Source organism: Thunnus albacares, chromosome 14 (genome assembly GCF_914725855.1).
Source record: "Thunnus albacares chromosome 14, fThuAlb1.1, whole genome shotgun sequence".
NCBI lineage: Eukaryota > Metazoa > Chordata > Actinopteri > Scombriformes > Scombridae > Thunnus > Thunnus albacares.
Window position 1 is genome coordinate 28,063,577 of NC_058119.1, and position 26,675 is coordinate 28,090,251.

General features: G+C 36.8%; 2 protein-coding genes across 2 annotated transcripts; both read right to left on the reverse strand.

Moving 5' to 3' along the window:
* Nucleotides 1–525: 525 nt before the first annotated feature.
* LOC122997378 (ovarian cancer G-protein coupled receptor 1-like) lies at nt 526–16,624 on the reverse strand. Its single transcript, XM_044373464.1, has 4 exons — nt 16,434–16,624; nt 3,842–4,043; nt 1,457–1,641; nt 526–1,322 (listed from the first exon to the last, which is right to left on the reverse strand). Exons 1-4 carry the CDS (start codon nt 16,622–16,624, stop codon nt 815–817), a joined length of 1,086 nt encoding a protein of 361 aa, XP_044229399.1. The 3' UTR covers nt 526–814.
* A 1,925-nt stretch (nt 16,625–18,549) lies between these two features.
* On the reverse strand, nt 18,550–20,956 carry LOC122997254 (ovarian cancer G-protein coupled receptor 1-like; the record flags this gene model as incomplete). Its single annotated transcript, XM_044373295.1, has 3 exons — nt 18,550–19,219; nt 19,354–19,538; nt 20,837–20,956. Coding segments are annotated over 3 exons (810 nt in total), but the record flags the coding sequence as incomplete, so codon positions are not given.
* Nucleotides 20,957–26,675: the final 5,719 nt, after the last annotated feature.

The window sequence follows — 26,675 nt, forward strand, 5'->3', positions numbered from 1 at the left end:
AATCATCTGTTGTTTAACTTTTATGCATAAAAATACCCCCCACACAATAATAGACATACATAGTTATAAGTAGGAAAAAAGTAACAAGTTATAATGTGTATAAGAGGCCCAAGAAAAAAAAAGTCTATAGACTTGATATGATGCTCTCCCTGTAGAAATAAGACGGAGTTGCAGCTATAATAACAGGGTGATCATGGTGTTGAACAGCTTTGCTTCTTTAATTAAAGGGGACATAACAAGAACGGTTGCAGTTCTATATTTTTATTCTGGGGGTCTACTGGAATATTTTCTCATGACTTACAGTTCAAAAAATAACGTATTAAAAAACTTATTTATCTTGTACTGGCCCTTTATGCAGCCCCTCAGTTCAGCCTCTGTCTGAAACAGGCTGTTTTAGCTCCTGTCTCTTTAAGGCCCTCTCCTGATGAGCCCACTCTATTCTGATTGGCCAGCTCCAGGACGCTGCCCCTTGGAAGACTTAAATTATGAATATAAATGACAGAAAATCACAAAAAGCATGCTATGTCCCCTTCAAAGGATAATAATGATAGATATCAACTTCCAGCTAAAAAACATATAAAAACTTGTTCCCACTAACCACTTCTCTCACAATATAATCAAAACAATGATTTCTTTTCATCTACTTCTGATGGCCTTTGTTGTCATACAGCAAACACTTTTTATTTCTTGTTTGCTAGTTTAAGTGCATTTTAGTGAACATTCAGATACATTACAGTTAACATCTGTTTTCTCCCTTTTGTTTCTCCCTCTTTCTCTGCCTGCATGGAGCTGACTGTGTACATGTTGTTGTCTTTCATACTGATGATCTGCTGTTATCATCACTGTCCATTCTGCAACAACACAGAGAGGCCAAAAGCTTGTCTATGGCCCCTCTCCTCATGAAAACATACAGAATCAAGTCTGCAAGAGGACTGAATCTGAGAAGAATTAACCTCAGTTTGATGAGGGTATCATTATCTCTGACTTCTTCTATCAAGAACACGATGATGGTGGGGAGAAACAGCAGTGTGTAGATGAGCAGCACCAGGACCAACATTCCCACAATTTGTCGTTTTTCATCAGAGGAAACTGAGATGGCTGCAGACAGCGATTTGAGGGTCCCACCCAGGAAGAATATGAGCAGTGGTAAAGGAACGAGGGAGAGGACGCCGAGAATTATTATCGCGACCTTATATTTAACCCAGAAATAGACAGAAAGGAGAAAAACAAGAGGAAGGGTCCAGACCACAACACAGACCACAAGAGAGCTCTTGATGGTTCTTCTGAAGTGGTACCACAGGGGCCATGCGATGACCAAATACCTGTAACACAAGATACACAGTCTATCATCAGGTACAGAATATCCCTGACTTTGAGGAGCTTCAGATTTATATGGTAATATAATGGCCATACACATGGAGGTAGCTAAAAACATACAGAATAGACAGATAGCTACCTTTCCAGGGCGATACTGACCATGAAGCCAATATTGGCCAGCACACCAATGTCATAAATAAAAGAGAAGATTTGATAGATCTTCCAGTCTGGTTTTGCCACTCCGACGATCATGCAGCAGAGCTGAATGATGTCAGAGATGAGGAGGTTGATAATGTAGATTGGAGCAACGTGGTCATTTTTAACCTGCAAGAAAAGAATGGTAGAAATAAACAAAGCAGCTGGAAACATTTTTTTCTGTTACAGTTTTCTGGTGTTTTCATTTAGGATCTCTGTACAAAATGTGCAATAATACAAGTGGATGTAATTCTGTGTAGTGACAAATATGTCATTTTGCTCTGCCCAGCAATTGCAGTCAAAAACATTCATGCATTGACCAATGTGTCATCAAATATGACACATTGGCCAATCAATGTTACAAGACTCAATGACAACAAGAGTCTACAGCTATGCTAACTGCTCTGTGAGGCTGTACTTAGGCATAGGGGTCCATTGAGCTAAATGCTAATATGCTCACAATGACAATGACCATCTTAGTTCAGCGTGTTAGTATGCTAAAGATAGAGTGATAGATATTGATTGTCCTCATTGGGAAATTTGTTTCCTCTGTGCATTATGTGTACCTCTAAAACATACAGTAGATAGATGTGTACACATACATACCTGCAATGATTTCATGCAGACCAAAAAGACTAAAATATATTGTAATCTTGTGAGTAGTGGTTAATGGAATTTAAAACTGCTTTTTCTGTCTAAGTGTCTTTTATTTGTGACCAGATGGGAGGAGTAGAGTCAAAAATTGATTGCTGGGGTGTCCAGGGTCGCGTTAAATCTGTTTATTAGCACTAAACACAAAATACAGCTGAGGAGGATCACATTGCCATTAGTTTAGCTGGTATTTCATTGTGTGAGAGAAAAAATTCTTGTTTGTGAAGGAGAGATGTTCAATGTTCAATTTATGGAAGTGTTCAACTTATGAGCTAAGTCTTTAAATACAGTTTACCAATATGCTTTTTTATGATACCGTCAAGAGGTGGTGTCAGAATGAACTCTAATTGGAAAACAATGCGGGAAGCTATTGTTACCCATTCAAGGTGACCATCCTATCTCCCAGCCTGGTGCTGTGAACCTAAAACATCTCTTGTAAGAGACCTTGGAGGCCCAAGTCAGGCCCTGCAGAAGAATTTCATTGATTGAAGTTCATTGGTTGAACACTTTCATGAATTAAACATTGAACATCTCTCCTTCACAAATGAGCATTTTTTCTCCCACAGGTTTTAAACCAAAGTACTGATGATGGCACTAAAGGAAAAATCAGGGAAACAACCAGGTCAGTGGAGACCATAAATGTCTGTATAAAATTTCATATATTTCTTGATTTGATTTAATCAAAGCCAAAAATAATGATCCCAAATTATGCTGTACAAATTGTTCTGACAAACTTGAGGACAATTTATATTCTACAAGTGAAGGATGCTGTTAACCTGGAATGAAGCTACCAGGGATGTGCAGAGAGCCCAGTATTTGTATTTGTATCTATATTTATTGAGGCAGCAAAATTATTTATGTTTGTGTTTGTATTTGAATAAAAGCGGAAATAGTGTAAAAATCCCATCTGAAATATTATTGTTTATTTTTATTTAGCTTTAAATTTTAGGATATTAAAGTGTTAAAGTGTTTATGAATAAACTATCTTAAGAAGGAGGTCGCCACACCAGGTCTTGAACTTGAGTCTCTCAGATCATAGATGACTGTGTTGACTATTGAGCTAAAACAAACACATTGCAAATGTGCAGTCAGACCTCTACTTATTTATACACCCATAACAAAGAGACAACATGGCGTGTAACGTGTAGAGAAGAACTTCAAAGGCAATTATTGCTTTGCACTTTTCATTTATTGCCTATTTTTTACAAGCTAACTTTGTGGAAAGGAGAAGGGGAACAACAGGACTTTGCTTGTGTCAGTAACTCAGCCTTATCTCTTGGGGAACACCCCCAACTCCGGGAGTGATGTCCAAATGGAAAAAAAAGGAAATGTGCGTCATGAAGCAGGTGGATGTAACTCCCCTTGTTGAGAGCTGCTGATAGATGTAACAGTGCAGCAGAGGAGAGAGACTGAGATAGCAATGTAACTGACCTGTGAGCTGGTATTTGACATGTTTTTTTTTTTCTTCCGGAAAACAAATAATTTTTAAAATATTTGTATGAAATAAATGTTTGCAAAAAAAACAACTATTTGTGCTTTGTTGAATAACGTATTTGTATTCGGGCACGCCCCTGGAAACTACACATGTAAACTGCATGTGGTTAAGGATTCTTTACAGACAGACTGTATGACAGACACATGACCTAAAATTAATATATCTTAGTCATAAAGTACTCACCTGGGAATAAAGAGAGTAGATGGCCACTAGAGTCAAAGGAAGGCCGATACTAATGATTACGCATGTCATCACATATATAATATGTGGTTCACCATAATAGGGGTTGTCAGTGGAATTATTGTGGGATGTGACATTGCTGTAGTCATTGTTTTCCATCTGTGAGGTGTTGTTGATGTAGAAGTCTTCTTCTTCAGAGTGAAACCTGTTGTATGAGAGATCAGGTTATGGAAGTTTTTTAATATCTACATAACATTGTTAAGTGACATCACTAAAGTCTTGAAGTCCAAGTTCACACAAATACAGTGTATATTATAGCCACAACAAAAGGTGTCTTTGTTACATTTTCTCCTAATAATATTTCTTCAGGGCTGCAACTGACAATTATTTTCATCACCAATTAAGCTGCTGATTATTTTCTTGATTAATCGTTTAGTTTATAAAATGTAGTTTTTTATACACTGTGAAAAAAATGACACTCACAATTTCTTTGAGCCTGCGGGGATGTCTTCAGTTTGCTATTTTTTTCTGATCAACAATCCAAAGCCTGAAGATTTTTAATGTACTGTTGCATATGACAAAGAAAAGGAGCCAATCATAATGTTTAAGAAGCTGAAACCAGAGAATATTTGGTCTTTTTGCTAGAAGAATGATTGAAACAATAATTTGGAAAAATTAGCAATAAAGTAGCAATGAGAATAATCGACTAATTGTTGAAGCTCTATATTTCATCAAAAATAATTTTTCAGATAATACAAGTCCTTGTGATGTATATAAATATTTTTACATGATGATGTGAGGTCATTACTACAGAATTTCATACAGTTCTTTCAGTAATTTAAGGTACAGAGACATTGGTCTAGGATGTTTTGTCTTCTGCACTTGACATCCCACCAGTTGAATAACTCTGTGCTCTCTGATTTTGGACAAGGAGGTTTGCATGTCTGACCAAACCATTTTATGAATCATCTGCATATTTTACATTTTGTTTACAGATTGTGCACTCTGACTAAGTTTTGGAGTTAGCATGAAAATAAATTAGAGGAAACAACTGCAGGCTGGTACATTCACCATGTTTAACAACACTAACATACTGGTCATCCCTGTAGCGTACTGGTTAAGACTCATACCACAAAACTACAACATTTATGTCCAGTCTGATTCCAGCAGATCTTAGTTGCATGTCATCCCCATCTCTCTCTCTCTCTACTCATTTCCTGTCTGACTCTACTGTCTCCTCTCAATAAAGGCTAAAATGTACCAAATCACCAAAAATAAACAACAAACAAACAAAACAAAAACAACAACAACTGGGAAACACTTATTCCTTCTGGGATGGAATCATTAATTGACTTTAACCTATCTTGGGTTGTATAACTCTATCCCTCTGTCAGACTTTTCATCAGTAACATATTGTCACAGCACAGGAAACTCTTTCATATCTCAGCTGTCATCAAAACTGAAAATATCACTATAAATACCTCTATGTGCATCAATGTTGGCTCAGAACATACAGTAAATACAAGAAATACAGAAATATAATAATCAACATTTGTTTCTTCATTCTTCTCTATTTAGTTCATTTTATTTAATTCAAAATAGTGAAAAGTTCTGAATGTTATTATCTTTTTAGTTATTTTCTCACCTTTTTTGTCTTTGTTACACAACTTTTAAACATCAAAATTGCTTTTAAGGGGAATAAAATGCAAATGAAATAAAACACAGTTGGTTTAACCACAGTATTCTGTACACCTACAGTCCAAAGCTGTCTGCTTGTCACAGTTTGCATACTCATTATCATGACTGTTCGCAGTTCTAATGTCATTTTTACAATCTGTACACACGCAAGTGAAAAATAATGGCAGAAAATTTACCTTGAAAGCTGCAAGACCACACCTGGATGAGTTCCCTACACAGAGTTTGATGTTTGGTCCTTTGTATCCAACAGTAAATATGGTGAGTGAAAGCACTGGAACACATTTGCAATTAACTGATCTCACATCACATCACTCTCCGTTTGGCAAAAACTACATAGCATATGTTACGCCCTCAATGATGTCACATACAAGGTTGTGGTTTTATCTTCCTTTGAGAGTTTGAACTTGTCATGAAAGTAAAAAAATTAACATTTCAAATGAAAATATTATAAAACAGCTTCCATCACTTCCAGGAATTCCTGAAAGAAATTTCTAAGCAGTGCCGCTATCTTTATTCTCATTGCTCTCTGTTTCTACTCGTTTTACTTTCCTTGTTTTGTTTTTTTTAAATACTGTATATTTTCCGTGTTGTTATGACAAGTTTTTCATACTATTTGTTTGTTACACAGTCAGATACTTGTATTTCTCACATGTCAAATTTGTATTGAAGGGAAGAGGGTGAGAAACTTACTGGTTGGACTGCAGTAAACTGTCACTTTGGATGTTTATTTTCATGACTGTTTGCATCTCTGTTTTCCTTGTTTTGTATCACTACTATCACAGTTTTTATGTGCTACATTATAAATAGAGTTATTTAGTTATTGCCTCTACACTGGATGTCAGTGAACCAAAGAAGTACACACAAAATATACAAAATTTACCTTTGAAAGCTGCAGATCCCAAGCTGAATGAGTTCCTTACACCAGAGTTTAATGCTTTGTCCTCTGCAATCTGCAGTAATGTGGTGAGAATGACACACAGGAGGTTCCTCTACGTAGGCTTCTAAAGAAGAGAGAAGTTGTACTTTGTGAATATTGTTTAATTGGCATTCTTGCTATAAAGCATGCAGGAGCATTGAAATAGGCATGAATATTAGGACAAAGGTTAGTCTCATTCACCTGGTGAATGTAAGTCCAATATTCACTCTCTTTTAGCTCTGTTTTTGCTCTCTACCAACTCCTGAGGGAAATATCTGGATCTTTGGCTGCTAAATGCTCCACTATGTTCACCAGCTAGTCTACAGCTAACTGTGTCTGTTTGCCATTTGGTGCTGAGCAGGTAGTGTACAGTGGATTTCTAGATCTTTTTCACTGTAAACAGCTGCCTGCTGTGGATGAAAATGACGCTATTAGAGCGCTGAGAGTGAACCAAGAGAGTGACAGCTAAACAATGAGCTGAAACTCACTATAAAGCTCCATAAAGCCGAGAGGAGCTGCAGAGTCGCTGATAATTCTCTGTAGGTTCATCATTACAAGCTTCACCTTTGACATTATACTGTACATTGATATTTGATACATTGTTATGAAAAATGTCAATTCTAGACGCTTTAAGGTCGTCACTATGATCAATTCACAGATATGAACTAATCATTATCTAATGATTCATTAATATCTTCTGCTCTGTTCTTTAGTAACTCATTATTATCAACTTTATAGTCCTATCTACTATATAGTACTTATTAATGATTATTTAAATTACCAGGTTGTTCCTGATTCGTTCCTAAGTGACTTCACTAAATTTTGTGTACCGTATTGTAAAGTGTTGGTTGGAATTGGAGAAAACAACATCCAACCAGTTGAATAACTTTGTGCTCTCTGATTTTGGACAAGGAGGTTTGCATGTCTGACCAAATCATTTTATGAATCATCTACATATTTTATATTTTGTTTACAGATTGTGCAATCTGACTATGTCTTGGAGTCAACATGAAAATTAATTGGAGGAAACAACTGTAGGTTGGTACATTCACCATGTTTAAAGACAATAACATACTGGACATCCCTGTAGCGTACTGGTTAAGACTCATACCACAAAACTGCAACATTTGTCCAAAACAACAGAACTGGGAAACACTTATTCTTTATGAGATGGAATCATTAATTGACTTTAACCTATCTTGGGTTGTATAACTCTATCCCTCTGTCAGACTTTTCATCAGTAACATATTGTCACAGCACAAGAAACTCTTTCATATCTCAGCTGTTATCAAAACTGCAAATATCACTATAAATACCTCTATGTGGATCAATGTTGGCTCAGAACATACAGTAAATACAAGAAATACAGAAATATAATAAAGAACATTTGTTTCTTCATTCTTCTTTATTAAGCTCATTTAATTCAAAATAGTGCAACTTTTTTTGAATGTTATTATCATTTTAGCTATTTTCTCACCCTTTGTTTTGTCTTTGTTACACAACTTTTAAACATCAAAATTACACTTAGGTGAAAAAATGCAAATGAAATAAAATACAGTTGGTTTAACCACATTATTCTGTACACCTACAGTCCAAAGCTGTCCACTTGTCACATTTTGCATACTCATTATCATGACTGTTTGCAGTTCTAATGTCACTTTTACAATCTCTACATACACAAGTGAAAAGTAATGTCACAAAATTCACCTCAAAAGTTGCAAGACCACACCTGGATGAGTTCCCTACACAGAGTTTGATGTTTTGTCCTCTGCATCCAAACAGTCTTCAGTAAATATGGTGAGTGATAACATGCAGTAGGTTCCTGATACTATGGAAGAGAGGAAAAAGTAGACAGATATGAATATGCAAAGTACATCAGTATAACACACAGGAACGTGGTTCCATTTACAACTTTGCTTGCTTGTTTTGATACATATAACCACCTGTTACATGAGGCGGAGCAGGTGAACACAAGTGCAGACTCAGAGAAAGAGACAGGGGTAAGGTAAATAAGGTATTTATTGACAGGTGAGGGTGAAGAAGGGGTTTAGGCCAGGGGAAGCTGAAACAGGATGGTAATACTATTTACCATCTGTGTGTAAGCAGTGCTCACAAATCGCTTTTGTCAAACAGACCCTGAAATAAAATGGGCTCAGGTTGGCTGCTGGCATAGGCAGTATAGGCAAAAGCCAGGAGCTCCAGGGTAATGTAGGGCCCAACGACGCGGGAAAAATAAATAATTGACAATAACAAATAAAAAAAACACTAGAAGACAAAAGAGCCCTCTGAGTTTTAAATTGTGTTCATTTGCATTACCACCATCTAAGATTAATGCACTGAAACCAGGGGTATGCTTTAAACAAACAATAGTTTTTACAGTGTGTCAAAGTTTTTATAGCTGTTCTAAACAACCACACTCAACCTTTGGTGAAAAGCTGGAGGGGCTAGCTGAGATTATCTTGGGGATAATGGGGCACACTTTCAAACAATCTCTCCTTGAAAGAATTTATGGTGTTTTATATACTTTCTCACTTCTGCATCACTGGCCAGTAGCATTAAGTTGGCATGACCAATTTTGGAAAGTTGCAACCCAATGGTTTCAAATGCTGTTTGACCATCTGACAAACACTTAAGTGGAAGCATACTGACTCTATAAGATCTCTACAAAAATGAGGAGATGTTCCATTCATTCATTACTGAAATATTCCCACTTGGCGCTGCTATTTAATGGTATCTGACCTTCTCTGCTCTTCTACACCATGGTGAACTATTCCACACAGATTTCAAGTGTAGACATTAAAATCATTCGGCTCTAGCACACACTGAAAATGGTCTCTGGCTACTTATATCATCATTAAACCCCAATTTGTAGATATAAGTGTCCAAAACAACTAGAAATCCAGATCTAATAAAGTGAAAATCAGTGGTCTTTTTGCTGATTGCAGAAGGCACATTATCATCATCATCCTTGGTCCTCCGATCCTTCAATGCTAATATTTAGAGCATTATTCAGGTGCAATTCAAGCAGGGGTGAACCAGCTTAAACTGTGTAGAAGGTGACTTGGACCTATTGGCTTGGTCTAGTACGGCAGCTGGTAAACTACCACAAAAAACAACTTTTGCATACATGCTTACTTTAGTTTCTGGGAGAGGGAATTTTGCATAATGCTTCAGGAAAACTTCCTGGTTAAATAGATACAGATGCTCCAGTATCTACAATTTGCTGGCTGTGTGTGTGAATTTGTGTTTGACATGCCAACAGCCTTGACTACGCCGAGGACACGCTGGCTGTAGAGGATTGTAACCTATCCTGTAAAACACTGAGGGCCCTATTTTAACAAACTTAAGCACATGGTCTGAAGCACATGGTGCAAGTGTATCTAAGTCCTGTCCAAATCCATTTTTGATAGTTTAATGGTGGAGAAAATGGTTGCAGCACCAGACGCATGGTTCAAAAGGGTTGTCCTTAGTCTCTTATTTAATCATTGGTTTGTTTTTGGTGTAACATGCAATAAATCAATCATAGTGTCATCTCTCATTCCCTTTAAAAGCCCAGTGCACTTGCACCTTGGCGGATTGCTATTATAATGGCACATTTGCTAAGTAGTAAGAAGGAGTGCCTCTCTGCAGAGGAAACAGATCTGCTTGTGCATGAGGTGAAAGCACACAATCTATTACAAGCACACTGGCCTCTGATGCTCCTGGACCCTCCTGTGGCCACCCCCAGACCATCAATTTAAGATTCTGTTCATTATTTTGTTGCAAATTTCTTTATGTTTTCTTTTTTTGGAAAAGGTTTTTTTTTTTTTTTTTTTGTTCAACTGTGGTTCTCTTTAAAATCATTTTGTTCAGTCAGGGAGTAACAGGTAAAGTCAGTGGGATTTTAACTGCTGAAAGTATGGAAACCTGATCACTGTAATCTCAAAATAATAATATTTGTTAAATATTGTTCAAAAATTAAATCATTAATTTTAATCATGCAAAAAATCGTCATACACAGTTGTCAGGATTTGATCAGCTCTCCAAGGTGCTGATCCTGCTGCTGGCTGCAGCTAGAAGCTGTGCAGATTTATTTCCTTCTTTAGTTTAATTGTTTTCTCCTTATTTATTTCTTCATGTGTTCTTCATGTCCTCATGTATTGATGTAGCTGGAAAGTCGATCCGTGTCTGATCTGTTGTTGATATCTGTTTGCTGGGTCTTGACAGACAACCTGAAGAGTCTGTTTAATTACCTTCATGTATTGTCACAATTTGGTCAAATTATTTGACAATTTCATCCATCATTACTGCGATTAGTTAATTCTGATAAATAATATGACTAACCGTTATACGTATCTTTTAAAATACGTTAATGTAGACTACAAAATAACGATCTTTCACATTGTAATCTTTTTGTTTGTAATCTTTTGCATGTTTGTGCGCTGCTGTGCGTCTGTGTGTGCGTAACAAGCAGAAAGAGGAAGAGAGGAAAAAGTAGACAGACATGAATATGTAGAGTACATCAGTACAATGTGCGCCAGCTTGACTAAGCCCAGGACACACTGGCTGTAGAGGATTGTAACTTTTCTTGTAAAACACTGAGAAACACATTTAAAATGAACTGATTACAGATCACATTACTCCCTGTTTGGCCAAAACCACACAGAATATGTAACATCCTCAAGGATTTTCCATCTAGTTATAGTTTTATCTTCTCTTTAAGAGTCTGAACTCTGTCATGAAAGTATTTTAGAAAATTTTGAACAAATTAAATGAAAATATTATAAACCAGCTTTCATCACTTTCAGTGATTCTTGGAAGAAATTTCTAGACAGTGCCACAACCTTTATTCTCATTCTTCTCTGTTTATATTTGTTTTACTTCCCTGTTTTTGTTTTTTTTAAATACTGTATATTTCCTGTGTTGTCATCACATGTTTTTCATATTATTTGTTTATGACACAGACAGATACTTGTATTTCTCACATTTCAAATTTGTATAGAAGGGAAGAGAGGGAGAAACTTACTGGTTGGACAGCAGTAAACTGTCACTGTTTGCATGTTTATTTACATGACTGTGTGCATCTCTGTTTTGCTTGTTTTGTATCACTACATTTACAATTTTATGTGCTACATTAAACATAGAGTGACACTATTATTGCCTCAACACTGGATGTTGATAAAACAAAAAAGTACATACACAAAATTTACCTTTGAAAGCTGCAGATCCCAAGCTGAATGAGTTCCTTACACCAGAGTTTAATGCTTTGTCCTCTGCAATCTGCAGTAATGTGGTGAGAATGACACACAGGAGGTTCCTCTACTTAGTCTTCTAAAGAAGAGAGAAGTTGTACTTTGTGAATATTGTTTAATTGGCATTCTTGCTATAAAGCATGCAGGAGCATTGAAAAAGGCATGAATATTAGGACAAAGGTTAGTCTCATTCACCTGGTGAACGTAAGTCCAATATTCACTCTCTTTTAGCTCTGTTTTTGCTCTCTACCAACTCCTGAGGGAAATATCTGGATCTTTGGCTGCTAAATGCTCCACTATGTTCACCAGCTAGTCTACAGCTAACTGTGTCTGTTTGCCATTTGGTGCTGAGCAGGTAGTGTACAGTGGATTTCTAGATCTTTTTCACTGAAAACAGCTGCCTGCTGTGAATGAAAATGACGCTATTAGAGTGCTGAGAGTGAACCAAGAGAGTGACAGCTAAACAATGAGCTGAAACATTTTGATCTACAAGAGAAGGGAAAGTAGATCAGCCCTGATATTTAATAATGGAAGCATAACTGACTGTAATTTTGTGGGAACTTAAAAGAGTAGAAGTATGTCTAGATAAAGGTTGCCAGTTGGAATGGCAGGTAGAAGAATGCAAAATGCATTGATTTAGGTTCAGTTATCTATTTATTTATTTATTTTCTCCCTTCATACAGTCATGTGTCTGCATTATTACTTATACAAGTCTTTCCCAACACAAACTGAACAAATCACCATTTTCTGCAAAAGCTTGGTTTCAGCAGTGATTTTTGTCATTGCAATGCACATGAAGTGCACAGAGTTGATGAAATTCAGTCACAGTAATGCCTAAAAAGTCAGAGGAAACCTTAAAATACAAGATTTCAGTTCCAGATGTATCTGTGGACTAATCAAACAGGTATTTTGGGCTGGGGAGAGCAAAATGACAGATGTGTGCTCTGAATGGAGTTGAAATGACTCAATGCTTGTTTTTTATTCAATCACGTATGATTAGATAAATTACAGCTACTTTGATTTATCATCTTTTTTTTAAGCAAATATAATTGACTAATCATTGCAGATCTATATTTCATCAAAGGATAATTTTTCATATAATACAAGACCTTGTGATGTACTATATATAAATAATTTTCCATGATGATGTGAGGTCATTACTACAGAATGTCATACAGTTATTTCAGTAATTTAAGGTACAGAGACATTGGTCTAGGATGGTTTGTCTTCTGCACTTGACATCCCACCAGTTGAATAACTCTGTGCTCTCTGATTTTGGACAAGGAGGTTTGCATGTCTGACCAAACAATTTTATGAATCATCTGAATATTTTATATTTTGTTTATAGATTGTACACTCTGACTAACTTTTGGAGTTAGCACGAAAATAAATTAGAGGAAACAATTGCAGGTTGGTACATTCACCATGTTTAACAACACTAACATACTGGTCATCCCTGTAGCGTACTGGTTAAGACTAATACCACAAAACTACAACATTTATGTCCAGTTTGATTCCAGCAGATCTTAGTTGCATGTCATCCCCATCTCTCTCTCTCCTCGTTTCCTGTCTGACTCTACTGTCTCCTCTCAATAAAGGATAAAATGTACCAAACATAAAAAAATAAACAACAAACAACTATGTATGCAAAGCTGAGTTTTATAATATTTTCATTTGAAATGTTCAAAATTTTCTGAGTTACTTTAATGACAAAATTCAAACTATCAAAGAGAAGATGAAACCACAACCACATCAAAATTACACTTAGGTGAAAAAAATGCAAATGAAATAAAACACAGTTGGTTTAACCACAATATTCTGTACACCTACAGTCTAAAGCTGTCTGCTTGTCACAGTTTGCATACTCATTATCATGACTGTTTGCAGTTCTAATGTCATTTTTACACTCCTTTCCTACTTAAGTGAAAAATAATGTCACAAAATTTACTTACTTTACTTGAAAGTTGCAAGACCACACCTGGATGAGTTCCCTACACCAAGTTTGATGTTTTGTCCTCTGCATCCAAACAGTCTACAGTGAATATGGTGAGTGATAACGTGCAGTAGGTTCCTGATACTATGGAAGAGAGGAAAAAGTAGACAGACATGAATATGTAAAGTACATTAGTACAACTAGCTGGAACGTGGTTCCATTTACAACTTTGGGGAAGCGAAAACGGGACGATGGCACTAGTGATGTAACCGACCTGCACGCTGATATTTGACATGTTTTTTCTCTTCCTGAAAATAAATAGTTTTGAAATATTTGTATGAAACAAATATTCGTAAAAAAAAAAAAAAAAAAAAAAAAAAACACCATTTGTGCTTTGCGGAATAAGGTATTTGTATTCAGGCACACCCTTAGTAATTTAGTTAAATTTTGTGTAATGTATTGTAAAGTGTTGGTTGGATGAAACAACTGCAGGCTGACACATCTCCATTTCTAACAACATTAACACATAACTTCTTCAATATAAATGTTATGACCAAACTTAACAGTTTGTGCTTCTCATTTATTAGCATTACATTTGAGTCACAGCCTGGTAAAAATAAACAAAGACAATAAGGCAGAAAACAACTGACATCAACAGGAATATTCTTTCTGCCAATAATATACTCCCAAGCATATACAGTATATCAGTCCAGTTTAAGATTATCTTGTAGTTTGTTAAGTTTCAAGTGACATTAAATGTGTTTGGTAATTAACTAATTGTAACTTTTGTCATATTTAAATTGATGAACTCCCGTCATTGAGTGTGATCTTCATTTTATCTGCACCTCAACATTGATGTTTCAGCACTGACTCATGCAACCACTGTCTCATTTCATGTTTCATGTTACCATCTAGTGGCCAAACATAAAACCATCTGTGTAATCTCCTACATATGGAATAACTGGCAAGCTGCCAAGCCACATTGCTGATGGTGCAGTGCTGCACTGGCTTCATCCACTCATCTCCAAACTAACAACAATAACAGGTTTGACTCCTGATTCATGAGAAAGGCCTTTGTATGGTGGCCCCTAAGGACAAAGCACATACAAGAGTGAATGCACAAACATTAATAAAAAAGCATGCTCCAAATCAAGAAATGCTACAAATACCAAAATACATATGAAAAAGGACAAACACATGAAACAAGAAAAATGCTACAAAGCTAATGACTACACCTGAAGTGCTCCAGGCTGCTAGGAGGATTTGAAGCATGTTCTTATTGTTTGTGTTTTCACTCTTGTTTATGGTTTGTCCTTAGGGGCCACCGCAGTTCGTGGACTAAAGAACCAAGAAGAGAGTTCAAACAATTTTCTAGTTTGTGTTATTTTTGTTCCCACCCCTCTTCTGTGAAGACCCGCCCTTACTGTGCCTCTGATTGGCTCTGACCCTGATATTCTTACCCTAACCCTAACCATCTCACTCCTTTATGTTAAGTTTATGTCTATGACTGCTTCAAAGGGCATGTTTTCACACTATGCAGGCTCTACATTGGATGTTTAAAGTCTCTAACCGCTTTAGAGTGCATAGTTCTGCTCCCTGAGTGCTCTAGATCAGACAGTTCACGTCTCTGACAGATACATTTCATACTGGTTTATTATCCATGTGGATGCCCAGGTACTTGAAAGAGTCCAACTTTTTGCGTTGAGGGTGAGATGATGTTCATCACACCACTGTAAAAAAGTTCTGTATTTTAGACTTATACATCTGGTCCTGGACATCAGAGTTATTTAGCATAAGGGAAATACTGTCTAGGGAAACACAACAAGGGAACTTTATATTAAAATGAAGATATCCACTTGATTTGATTAATTTGGATGGCTGGCACCTCTCTGTCGGTTCAGATAAACATTTGAATCCATTTTTGCACAAAACATGCAGAAATCAATGACTGTGGATTTTGTCCCCCATTACTTACATTGAAATCACATTAGGAAGGGATCTTCTAATGGTCAGTGTGATCAGGAGGAATGATTACAGCGAGCTATTTCAATGTTCATTTTAGCACCTGATTGTTGTTTTAAGACTTGAAAAAATGTGAAACATATACTTTAAGTAATAAATGGGGTTATTAAGTGTTACATGCTGAACTAAAATCAACAAACAATAGTCTGGCATAGGCCCTGGGATTCTCCAGGTGTTTAGTGACCATGTGCACTATACTAGTTATTACATCATCAGTTCCTCTGTGGTGTCTGTATGCAAATTGGTATGGGTCTAACTGTGGGCCTTCCTCAGACTGCAGGTTGCTCACCATAGTTATTTCCATACATTTCATCACTTCGGGGGTCAAAGCAGGTTTGATACATATTAGCATAACAATAGCATGCATAATAAATGATAATTAATTCTTGTCATATCTAAGTTAAATTCTTGCTTTTTCTTTTAATATTCATCTCAACACTGATGTTAGCAGACAGGAATATCACTCAAATAAACCTCACAATATTTTGCTCAGAGCAAAAACTGCCACTTGTTAGTTTGATATTGGAAGAGTACGATGAAAGCCAACAATGGACGATGGATATCTGTATTAGACACTGAAAAGGAATAAAACTGACATTGAGCAGCCTTGTGGCCTTTTACAGGATCATGGCTTTCAAAATAAGCTCTTGACTTGTATGAGTGTCCTGTTGGATCTCTGCAGTGTCAGAGGGTTAGAAACTATAAATCTGATAGTTATAAAAATAAGTCAGGCGGTCTGAGAGTAGCCCCGCTGTGGTCACCACGAAACAGCTAGGGTGAACCGGCAGGGCGCACAGTTCGCTCACTCTCATAGCTGAGGTCAGCGCAAGCAGCAAAGCTGTTTTGAATGACAACGCCTTCAGAGAGGAGCGCTCCAGAGGCTCATAGGGATCACTCACTAGGGCCTCGTGCACCACCGGCACATTCCACTGGGGGGCAGAGACAGGTCTATAGCCAAAACTCTCAGGAGGAAACAGCTGCTGCATACACTTTAACAACGGCATGAGACAGCTGCCTTTTTAGGGTTGAACTTTTCCATGTACCTTATTTGTACATCACTTAGGATAACTCACTCCATGGCCATTTAACCTATACATCTAATCAGTTATATGAAGGTATCATTCAGGCTGGATGGAAATATGTCATGGAGCTCACATTAGTCTGTTGTGCTTGTGGCTTTTTAGTTGTTTTTTTTTCATATGAGCAGACAATCAGGACTGTTTGATGCTCTAAATGAGTTTTTATCCTTCAGGTTAGCCAAAACTTTTTCAGTTCTGCCATTGCAATGCACATAAAGTGTGCAGAGTTGATGAAATTCAGCCACAGTAATGCCTAAAAAGTCAGAGAGAAAACTTTAAAATTCAAGATTTCAGTTCCAAAGGTATCTGTGGACTAACCAAACAGGTATTTTGGGCTGGAGAGAGTAAAATGACAGATGTGTGCTCTGAATGGAGTTGAAATGACTCAGTACTTGTTTTTTAAACTGTTCTGTAATCACATATGATGAAATACATTACAACTACTATCATTTATCATCTTTTGTGTACACTATACAACATATCAAATAGGAACCTTAAGCTCTTAGCAATCATACGTTATCTTCTGAAAATGCATGTTTTTCTCTATAAAGTGTCACCCTGCAGAAAGTCAAAGTATTTAAAGAGATTCTGGGAAATATGTTTTTGTTGGATCTCTGCCGTTGCAGTGTCAGCTGATTAGTGCACAGTTGGTAATCAACAAGTTTAAGAAGGGGGAAATGAACAGAAGGGTCACTACTGTAACTTATATTGAAAAATATGATATAATTTCTGCTCCACATTATCATTTAAAAAAGTATGAGAACTTAACATGAATAAACATACGTTGGTAATTTGAAAAAAAAAAAAGCAAAATGCCTCCATGGTATTACACAACAGTAGAGTTGTGCTATATGATGATATACACAAGAAACAATCAGCAGATATTTTGTTGATTTGTAGGGTTTAATTCACATAATTAGTAAAAAGGAAACATTCTCATCTTTTTCTAGAAACATAATTTTATAGAATTTCCAGAAAATTTACAATTTCTTATAAAAGTACTGCGTATAATAATACAAGATGTTAATAGTATTGCCAAGCCATAGCATGCCAACCACAAAACCTCCTAAAATATAACTTATATTAAATAAAAAGAAATAAATCATACGTTTTTTAACTTTTATGCATAAAAATACCCCCCACACACAATAATAGACATATATGGTTATAAGTAGGAAAAAAGTAACATATTATAATGTGTATGAGAGGCTAAAGAAGAAGAAAGTCTATAGACTTGATATGATGCTCTCCCTGTAGAAATAAGACGGAGTGGCAGCTATAATAACAGGGTGATCATGGTGTTGAACAGCTCAGTTGATCAACTAATAATATCTGGTTTGCTTCTTTGATTAAAGGGGACATAACATGCACATTTCCAGGTCTATTTTTTATTCTGGGGCTCTACTGGAATATTTCTGCATGACTTCCAGTTCAAAAAACTCTTTATTTATCTAATACTGCCCCTTTATGCAGCCCCTCAGTTCAGCCTCTGTCTGAAACAGGTCGTTTTAGCTTCTGTCTCTTTAAGGCCCCCCCTTGATGAGCCTACTCTGTTCTGATTGGCCAGCTCCAGGAAGCTGCTCCTTGGCAGACTTAAATTATGAATATAAATGACAGAAAATCACAAAAAGCATGCTATGTCCCCTCCAGAGGATAATAATGATAGACATCAACTTGCACATGCACATTTGTTGAAGCCCTAACAATGAACCAGAAAAAGTTAACCTGCATGGACAAACATTTCCCATTAACCACTTCTCTCACAACATAATCAAAACAATGTTTCCTTTTCATCTACTTCATCTACATTTCAACTTATGATGTGGCACAAAGTCTTTTGTTGTCATACAGCAACCACTTTATTTATCTCTTTTTTGCTAGTTTACGTGTATTTTAGTTAACATTCAGACACATTACAGTTAACATCTGTTTTCTCCCTTTTCTTTCTCCCTCTTTCTCTGCCTGCATGGAGCTGACTGTGTACATGTTGTTATCTTTCATACTGATGATCTGCTGTTATCATCACTGTCCTTTCTGCAACAACACAGAGAGGCCAAAAGCTTGTCTATGACCCCTTTCCTCATGAAAAAATACAGAATCAAGTCTGCAAGAGGACTGAATCTGAGAAGAATGACAATCAAGCTGGTGAAGGTATCATTATCTCTGGCTTCTTCTGCCAAGATGAACATGATGATAGTGGGTAGAAACAGCAGTGTGTAGATGAGCAGCACCAGGACCAACATTCCCACAATTCGTCGTTTTTCATCAGAGGAGACCGAGATGGCAGCAGACAGGGCTTTAAGGGTCCCACCCAAGAAGAATATGAGCAGCGGGAAAGGAATGAGGAGGAAGACAGCGAAAATGATGAATGAAGTTCCAAACAAGACATAGAGAATAAGGACATGAACAAGAGGAAGGATCCAGACCACGACACAGATCACAAGAGAGCTCTTGATGGTTCTTCTGACGCGGTACCACAGTGGCCATGCGATGATCAAATACCTGAAACACAAAATACATAGTCTACCATCAGATACAGAATATTCTTGACTTTAAGGAGCTTCAGATTTATATGGTAATATAATGGTCATACACATGGAAGTAGCTAAAAACATACAGGATAGACAGATAGCTACCTTTCCAGGGCGATACAGACCATGAAGCCAACACTGACCATCAAACCAAAGCAGTAAATAATTAAGAAGATTACAACGATCAAGTCCTCAGGTTTTGCCACTCCGACGATCATGTAGCAGAATTGAAAGATGTCAGAGATGAGGAGGTTGATGATGAAGATTGGAGCAACATTGTTACTTTGCACCTGCAAGAAAACAATGGTAGAAATAAAAAAAGCAGCTGGAAACATTTTCTTTTTTTTCAATTTTCATTTAGAACCTTTGCACAAAATGTGCAAAAATACAAGTGGATTGAATTCTGCGTAGTGACAAATATGTCATTTTGCTCTGCACAGCAATTGCAGTCAGAAACATTCATGCATTGGCCAATGTGTCATCAAATATGACACATTGGCCAATCAATGTTACAAGACTCAATGACAAGAGTCTACAGCTATGCTAACTGCTCTATGAGGCTGTACTTATGCACAGGGGTCCATTGAGCTAAATGCTAATATGCTCACAATGACAATGACCATCTTAGTTTAGCGTGTTAGCATGCTAAAGACAGAGTGATAGATAATGATTGTCCTCATGAGGAAATTTGTTTCCACTGTGCATTATGTGTGCCTCTAAAACATAGACATATAGATGCATACATACACATACATACAACAATTTCAAGCAGAGGAAAATACTTATATATATATCGTAATCTGATGATTAGTCTGCAATGGAATTTAAAACCGCTTTGTTGTCCTTTATATGCAACCAGATGGGAGCGGAGTGAAAAATTCTGATAAACCTGATGACAATTTCTTCTCTACAAGTTAATGATGCTGTTAACGTCACCTTAAGAGAAGCTGGAATGAAGCTACACATGTTAACTGCATGTGTTTAAGGTCCAAGTAGCTTAAATTTATAGGACATTACAAGACTTCCTTCCAGCCCCCAAGCAGGATTGTGACAGCCCTCTCTCTTTTTCTCTCTTTCCCTCTTGCTTTCTTTCTCTCTTTCTCTCTTTATTTATCTGCCTCTAGTTCTCTCCAGTAACACTCTTGTTATTTTCTTCCAGGAGTGGTAGGTTAAGAGGTCTGTCATAGTTGATCAGCTGCACCTGAGGAGGGAGTGGCCCAAAGGATATAAAAGGACTGCTGGCCCAGGAGTCTCTCTCTTTCTTTTCAGCTGAACAGCAGCACCCCGTCCACATGGTTTTCACTTTAGATTATTTGTGTTGAACTTCTGTTTCTTTACTTTTACAGCCAACATTTCATGCTTCCACACACCCACTTTACACCACTGATGCCTAACATTCCCATATTTAAGTATGAATTGTTATGTTTAGTTAAATAAATATCGTTTTGCACCGTTCATCAGTGTGTGGACTCTCTCCTTTGTTACAAGCCCTGAGCCAGGTTTGTAACAGGATGAAGATTCTTTACAGACAGACTGTATGACAGACACATGACCTAAAATTAATAAATCTTAGTCATAAAGTACTCACCTGGGAATAAAGAGAGTAGATGGCCAGTAGAGTCAAAGGAAGGCCGAAACTAATGATTACGCATGTTATCACATACGGAATATTTCCTTCAATATTATAAGGGATGTCATCGGAGGTGGAATCATAGTCGAATGTGACATTGCTGTAGTCATTGCTTTCCATCTGTGAGGTGTTGATGTAGAAATCTTCTTCTTCTTCAGAGTGAAACCTGTTGTATGAGAGATCAGGTTATGGAGGTTTTTTAATATCTACATAACATTGTTAAGTGACATCACTAAAGTCTTGAGGTGCAAGTTCACATAAATACAGTGTATATTATAGCCATAAAAAAGGTGTCTTTATTACATTTTCTCCTAATAATATTTCTTCAAGGCTGCAACTAAAAATTATTTTCATCATTGATTAAGCTGCTGATTATTTTCCCGATTAAATGATTAACCTTTGTGTTTATAAATTGTAGTGTTTTATACACTGTAAAAAAAATGACACTCACAATATCTTTGAGCCTGCGGGGATGTCTTCAGTTTGCTATTTTTAACAACAATCCAAATCCTAAAGATTTTTAATGTACTGTTGCATAATAAAGCAATAAAGTAGCAATTAGAATAATAGACTAATCATTGAAGTTCTATATTTCATCAAAAAATAACTTGTCAGATAATACAAGTCCTTGTTATGTATATAAATATTTTTACATGATGATATGAGGTCATTACTACAGAATTTCATACAGTTATTTCAGTAATTTAAGGTACAGAGACATTGGTCTAGGATGGTTTGTCTTCTGCACTTGACATCCCACCAGTTGAATAACTCTGTGCTCTCTGATTTTGGACAAGGAGGTTTGCATGTCTGACCAAACCATTTTATGAATCATCTGCATATTTTATATTTTGTTTACAGATTGTGCACTCTGACTATGTTTTGGAGTTAGCATGAAAATAAGTTGGAGGAAACAACTGCAGGCTGGTACATTCACCATGTTTAACAACACTAACATACTGGTCATCCCTGTAGCGTACTGGTTAAGACTCATACCACAAAACTACAACATTTATGTCCAGTTTGATTCCAGCAGATCTTAGTTGCATGTCATCCCCATCTCTCTCTCTCTCTCTCCTTGTTTCCTGTCTGACTCTACTGTCTCCTCTCAATAAAGGATAAAATGTACCAAATCACCAAAAATAACCAACAAATAAAACAAACAAACAAAAAAAACACTTATGGGATGGAATCATTAATTGACTGTAATCTATCTTGGGTTGTGTAACTCTATCCCTCTGTTAGACTTTTATTTTTTATCTTATTTTATTTCTTTTCATATCGTCACAGCAGAGGAAATTCTTTTATATCTCAACTGTCTCAGAACATACAGTAAATACAAGAAATACAGAAATATAATAATGAACATTTGTTTCTTCATTCTTCTTTATTTAGCTCATTTTATTTCATTCAAATTAGTGAAAAGTTCTGAATGTTATTATCTTTTTAGCTATTTTCTTTTTTCCTTGTTACACAACTTTTACACATCAAAATGGTATTTACGGGAAAAAAACGCAAATGAAATAAAACACAGTTGGTTTAACCACAGTATTCTGTACACCTACAGTCCAAAGCTGTCTGCTTGTCACAGTTTGCATACTCATTATTATGACTGTTTGCAGTTCTAATGTCATTTTTACAATCTCTACATACACAAGTGAAAAATGTCACAAAACTTACCTTGAAAGCTGCAAGACCACACCTGGATGAGTTCCCTACACAGAGGTTGATGTTTGGTCCTCTGCATCCAAACAGTCTACAGTAAATATGGTGAGTGAAAGCACTGAAACACATTTGTAATCAACTGATCTCAGATCACATCACTCTCTGATTGGCCAAAACCATACAGGATATGTATCTTCCTCAAAGATGTCACATACAGGGTTGTGGTTTTATCTTCCTTTGAGAGTTTGAACTTTGTCATGAAAGTAACTTCATGTGAATATTTCCAATGAAAATACAAAATTCAGCTTTCATCACTTCCAGGAATTCCTGGAAGACATTTCTAAGCAGTGCCACTACCTTTATTCTCATTCTTCCCTGTTTCTATGTTTCTATATTATGTGTCTTAGTTTCCCTCAGTTTTATTATTCAAAATACTGTATATTTTACTGTATATTTTATGACACACAAATACTTGTTTTTCTCACATGTCAAATTTGTATAGAAGGGAAGAGATGGATAAACTTACTGGTTGGACAGCAGTAAACTGTCACTGTTTGCATGTTTATTTACATGACTGTGTGCATCTCTGTTTTGCTTGTTTTGTATCACTAAATTCACAGTTTTTATGTGCTACATTATATATAGAGTGACACCATTATTGCTTCTACACTGTATGACAGTAAAACAAAAAAGTACAAAGGACACGCACAAAATTCACTTTTGAAAGCTGCAGGATCTCAACCTGATTGAGTGGTGAGTATAACACACAGGAGGTTCCTCTACTTAGACTTCTAAAGAAGAGAGAAGTTGTACTATTTCAAGATTGTTGCAATTGGCATTCTTGCTATAAAGCATGCATGATCAATTAAAAAGACATGAAGATTAGGACAAAAGTTAGTCTCATTCACCTGGTGAATGTAAGTCCAATATTCACTCTCTTTTAGCTCTGTTTATGTTCTCTACCAACTCCTGAGGGAAATATCTGGCTCTTTAGCTGCTAAATGCTCCACGATGTTCACCAGCTAGTCTACAGCTAACTGTCTGTTGGTGCTGAGCAGGTAGTGTACAGTGGGTTTTTAGGGCTTTTTATCTGAAAACAGCTGCCTGCTGTGGCTGAAAATGAAGCTATAAGAGCGCAGAGAGTGAACCAAGAGGGTGACAGATAAACAATGAGCTGAAACTCTCTATAAAGCTCCGTAAAGCTGAGGAGAGCTGCAGAGTAGCTGATAAGTAATGAATGAGTCGTTAGTATTTTAGGCCGTTCAGTCTGGTTAATCAGACTTCAAAATAAAATTAATCTGAAATTTGTCATCAAAAGTAGCCTTTGACAGATACACACACATGCACGCACACACAGACACAGATACACATCTCCTGTTCCCCAGCTGTATATCAGTATATATCTCATGCTTTATTTCTCACATTTCACACGGTTTTTTAGCATCTAATAATCTCTGTTCCTACCAAAACCACAATGTTCCCCAAAGTTTCACACAAACATGCCGACAATGCGCAAAATGGAACTGAAGAAAACATGGAGGCATGGAGAGGAACACAAAACCTGATCATGAAAACTCAACTCACAAATAAAAGTACTGTGAACACATAATGAAAAGCAGCAGGAGTACTACTACTGCTATCATTACTACTACTACTACAAATAATAATGATAATTAAAGTAGGGAAATACAGCAGAACTAACATATGAATATATAAACATGTGTTCAAGAAGTTCCTGCTTAAAATTGTATTCATGCTAAATAGTAAAATACCACAAAGCTTCCTGGTAACGTGCTGCTGTTCCACCACTATGATGTGTTAAATGTATCAGCGACCGCAGATTGTTATCTGCTTCTGAACAGCCCCTGTACAGCAGTTTCAAGGAAACTTATTGCACATCTAACTTCTCCCCCTTTTTTTTCCCTTAATTTGCAAAAATGCAGAACATGTGGGGGTTATACAAAAAATGATAATTAATAAAACAAAATAATGAAATTAGAAGTGTTACTGCCAGACAACTCAGTGTCTGGTTACTACCACATATATATATATACATAGAGAGAGAGAGAGAGAGAGAGAGAGAGAGAGAGAGAGAGAGAGAGAGAGAGAGAGAGAGAGAGAGAGAGAAGTACAACGTCTCTCTCTCTATATATATACATAGATGCATGAATGTTTCTGACTGCAATTGCTGAGCAGAGCAAGATGACATATTTATCATTACTTAGAATTCCATCCACTTGTATTTTTGCACATTTTGTGCAAAGGTCCTAAATGACAACTGAAAAAAAAAGTTTCCCGCTGCTTTTTTTATTTCTACCATTGATTTCTTGCAGGTGCAAAATAACAATGTTGCTCCAATCTACATCATCAACCTCCTCATCTCTGACATCATTCAGCTCTGCTACATGATCGTAAAAGTGACAGAACCTGTGGATTTGAAGATCTTCTATTATATTTACTGCTTTGGTGTGCTGGCCAGTGTTGGCTTCATGGTCTGTATCACCCTGGAAAGGTAGCTATCTGTCTATACTGTATGCTTTTAGCTAATTCCATGTGTATGACCATTATATTACCATATAAATCGGAAGCTCCTTAAAGTCAGGAATATTCTGTATCTGATAATAGACTGTGTATCTTGTGTTTCAGGTATTTGGTCATCGCATGGCCACTGTGGTACCACGTCAGAAGAACCATCAAGAGCTCTCTTGTGGTCTGTGTCGTGGTCTGGACCCTTCCTCTTGTACGTGTCCTTTCTGAGCATTTCTTGGTTGACTTTGATGTCCGCAACACCATTTTTGGCGTCCTCCTCCTCGTTCCTTTCCCACTGCTCATATTCTTCTTTTATTAGCTGACACTGCAACAGCAGAGATCCAATAAAATTTCCCAGAATGTCTTTAAATACTTTGACTTACTGCAGGGTGACACTTTATGAAGAAAAACATGCATTTTCGGAAGGTAATGTGTGATTGCTAAGAGTTTAAGGTTACTACTTGATAAGTTGTTTATAGTATAGAGTACAAAAAAGATGTTAAATTATAGTTCAATCAAGAGAGACTCAGTTTCTTTAAGTGACAATAATTTTATTGAACATGCATAATGAGATGAAAATGTTAAAAATATTTGGCAATTAGACCCCATCGTGATGTCATCATATTTATAAGGGGAAGGTTAAGGCGAGAGTAGAATAGGATTATAGGAAAGAGAACTGAGAAACATGCAAACCAACACAATATATTTCAATCTTTGCCTTACCAGATGACAATGGATTTCTAGTAAAATATGCAATGGAAAAATTAGACAAGGAATAGCAGTATTAATAATAAGTTACACTGTTATATATTTAATATATGAGATAAATGAGCTGAAAGACCGAGAGTGAGCTTGGGATCACCATTACTATGTGGTGGGTGACTAGAGGTCCCGAAGACCATGAGCCTATGTGTGAGGTTCTGAAGACCCTGTTTTGCACGTGCATGTGAAGAGAAAAGTGAGAGGTCATGATAGACTGAAAGCAGAGTGACATGATGCCCAATAGGCTATACACACACGTGTCATGTGATAGAATGAGAAATGTCTTTTGTCATGGACATATGATGAGAATGTGAAAGTCTTTGATGTTGTAAGAAGTATGAATATACTAGCCATGATCAGCAATGATAGTAGCTGAGAGACACCCATACACCGGGACACCACCACCAGTTATATGCATGACTTACCAAGATTAAGGCTTCAGAGAACTTTGATTGTGAGAACTGTGCTGAATGTAGGAGGTGTAGGCGGAGGACAACTACCATCCCAGTTGTTGCAGGGAGGCAGATCAAATGCCTTGTTGATAGCAGAAGCAGCTGTACCTATCCTAAAAGAATGCCCTGAATAATGCTAACTTACATGAAAGACAGCAGCAGATGATAGACTATGATGAAGGTGTGCTGCTACTGCTATTGGACAGATGTGACTAGCTCATGTAAGCAACTGCTATCTCGATTGACAGCCCTGGCAAAGACAAGCAAGGAATAATGAGTAAAAATGTATGAGATGTGAATGCAGAATGATATGAGATATAAAACTATGGCCTACGCGTGCAAAGATAGTCTTCCTGACTGAACTTATCTAAAGCTCCATACATAGGAGA

Excerpts from the sequence above, each read along its gene's own strand:
- LOC122997378 (XM_044373464.1), bottom strand. The coding sequence starts at position 16,624 with ATGCAGCAGCTGTTTCCTCCTGAGAGTTTTGGCTATAGACCTGTCTCT. Across the intron at positions 1,642-3,841 it reads TCTACTCTCTTTATTCCCAG|GTTAAAAATGACCACGTTGC; the intron begins GTGAGTACTTTA and ends CTTTTCTTGCAG. Across the intron at positions 1,323-1,456 it reads GTCAGTATCGCCCTGGAAAG|GTATTTGGTCATCGCATGGC; the intron begins GTAGCTATCTGT and ends CTTGTGTTACAG.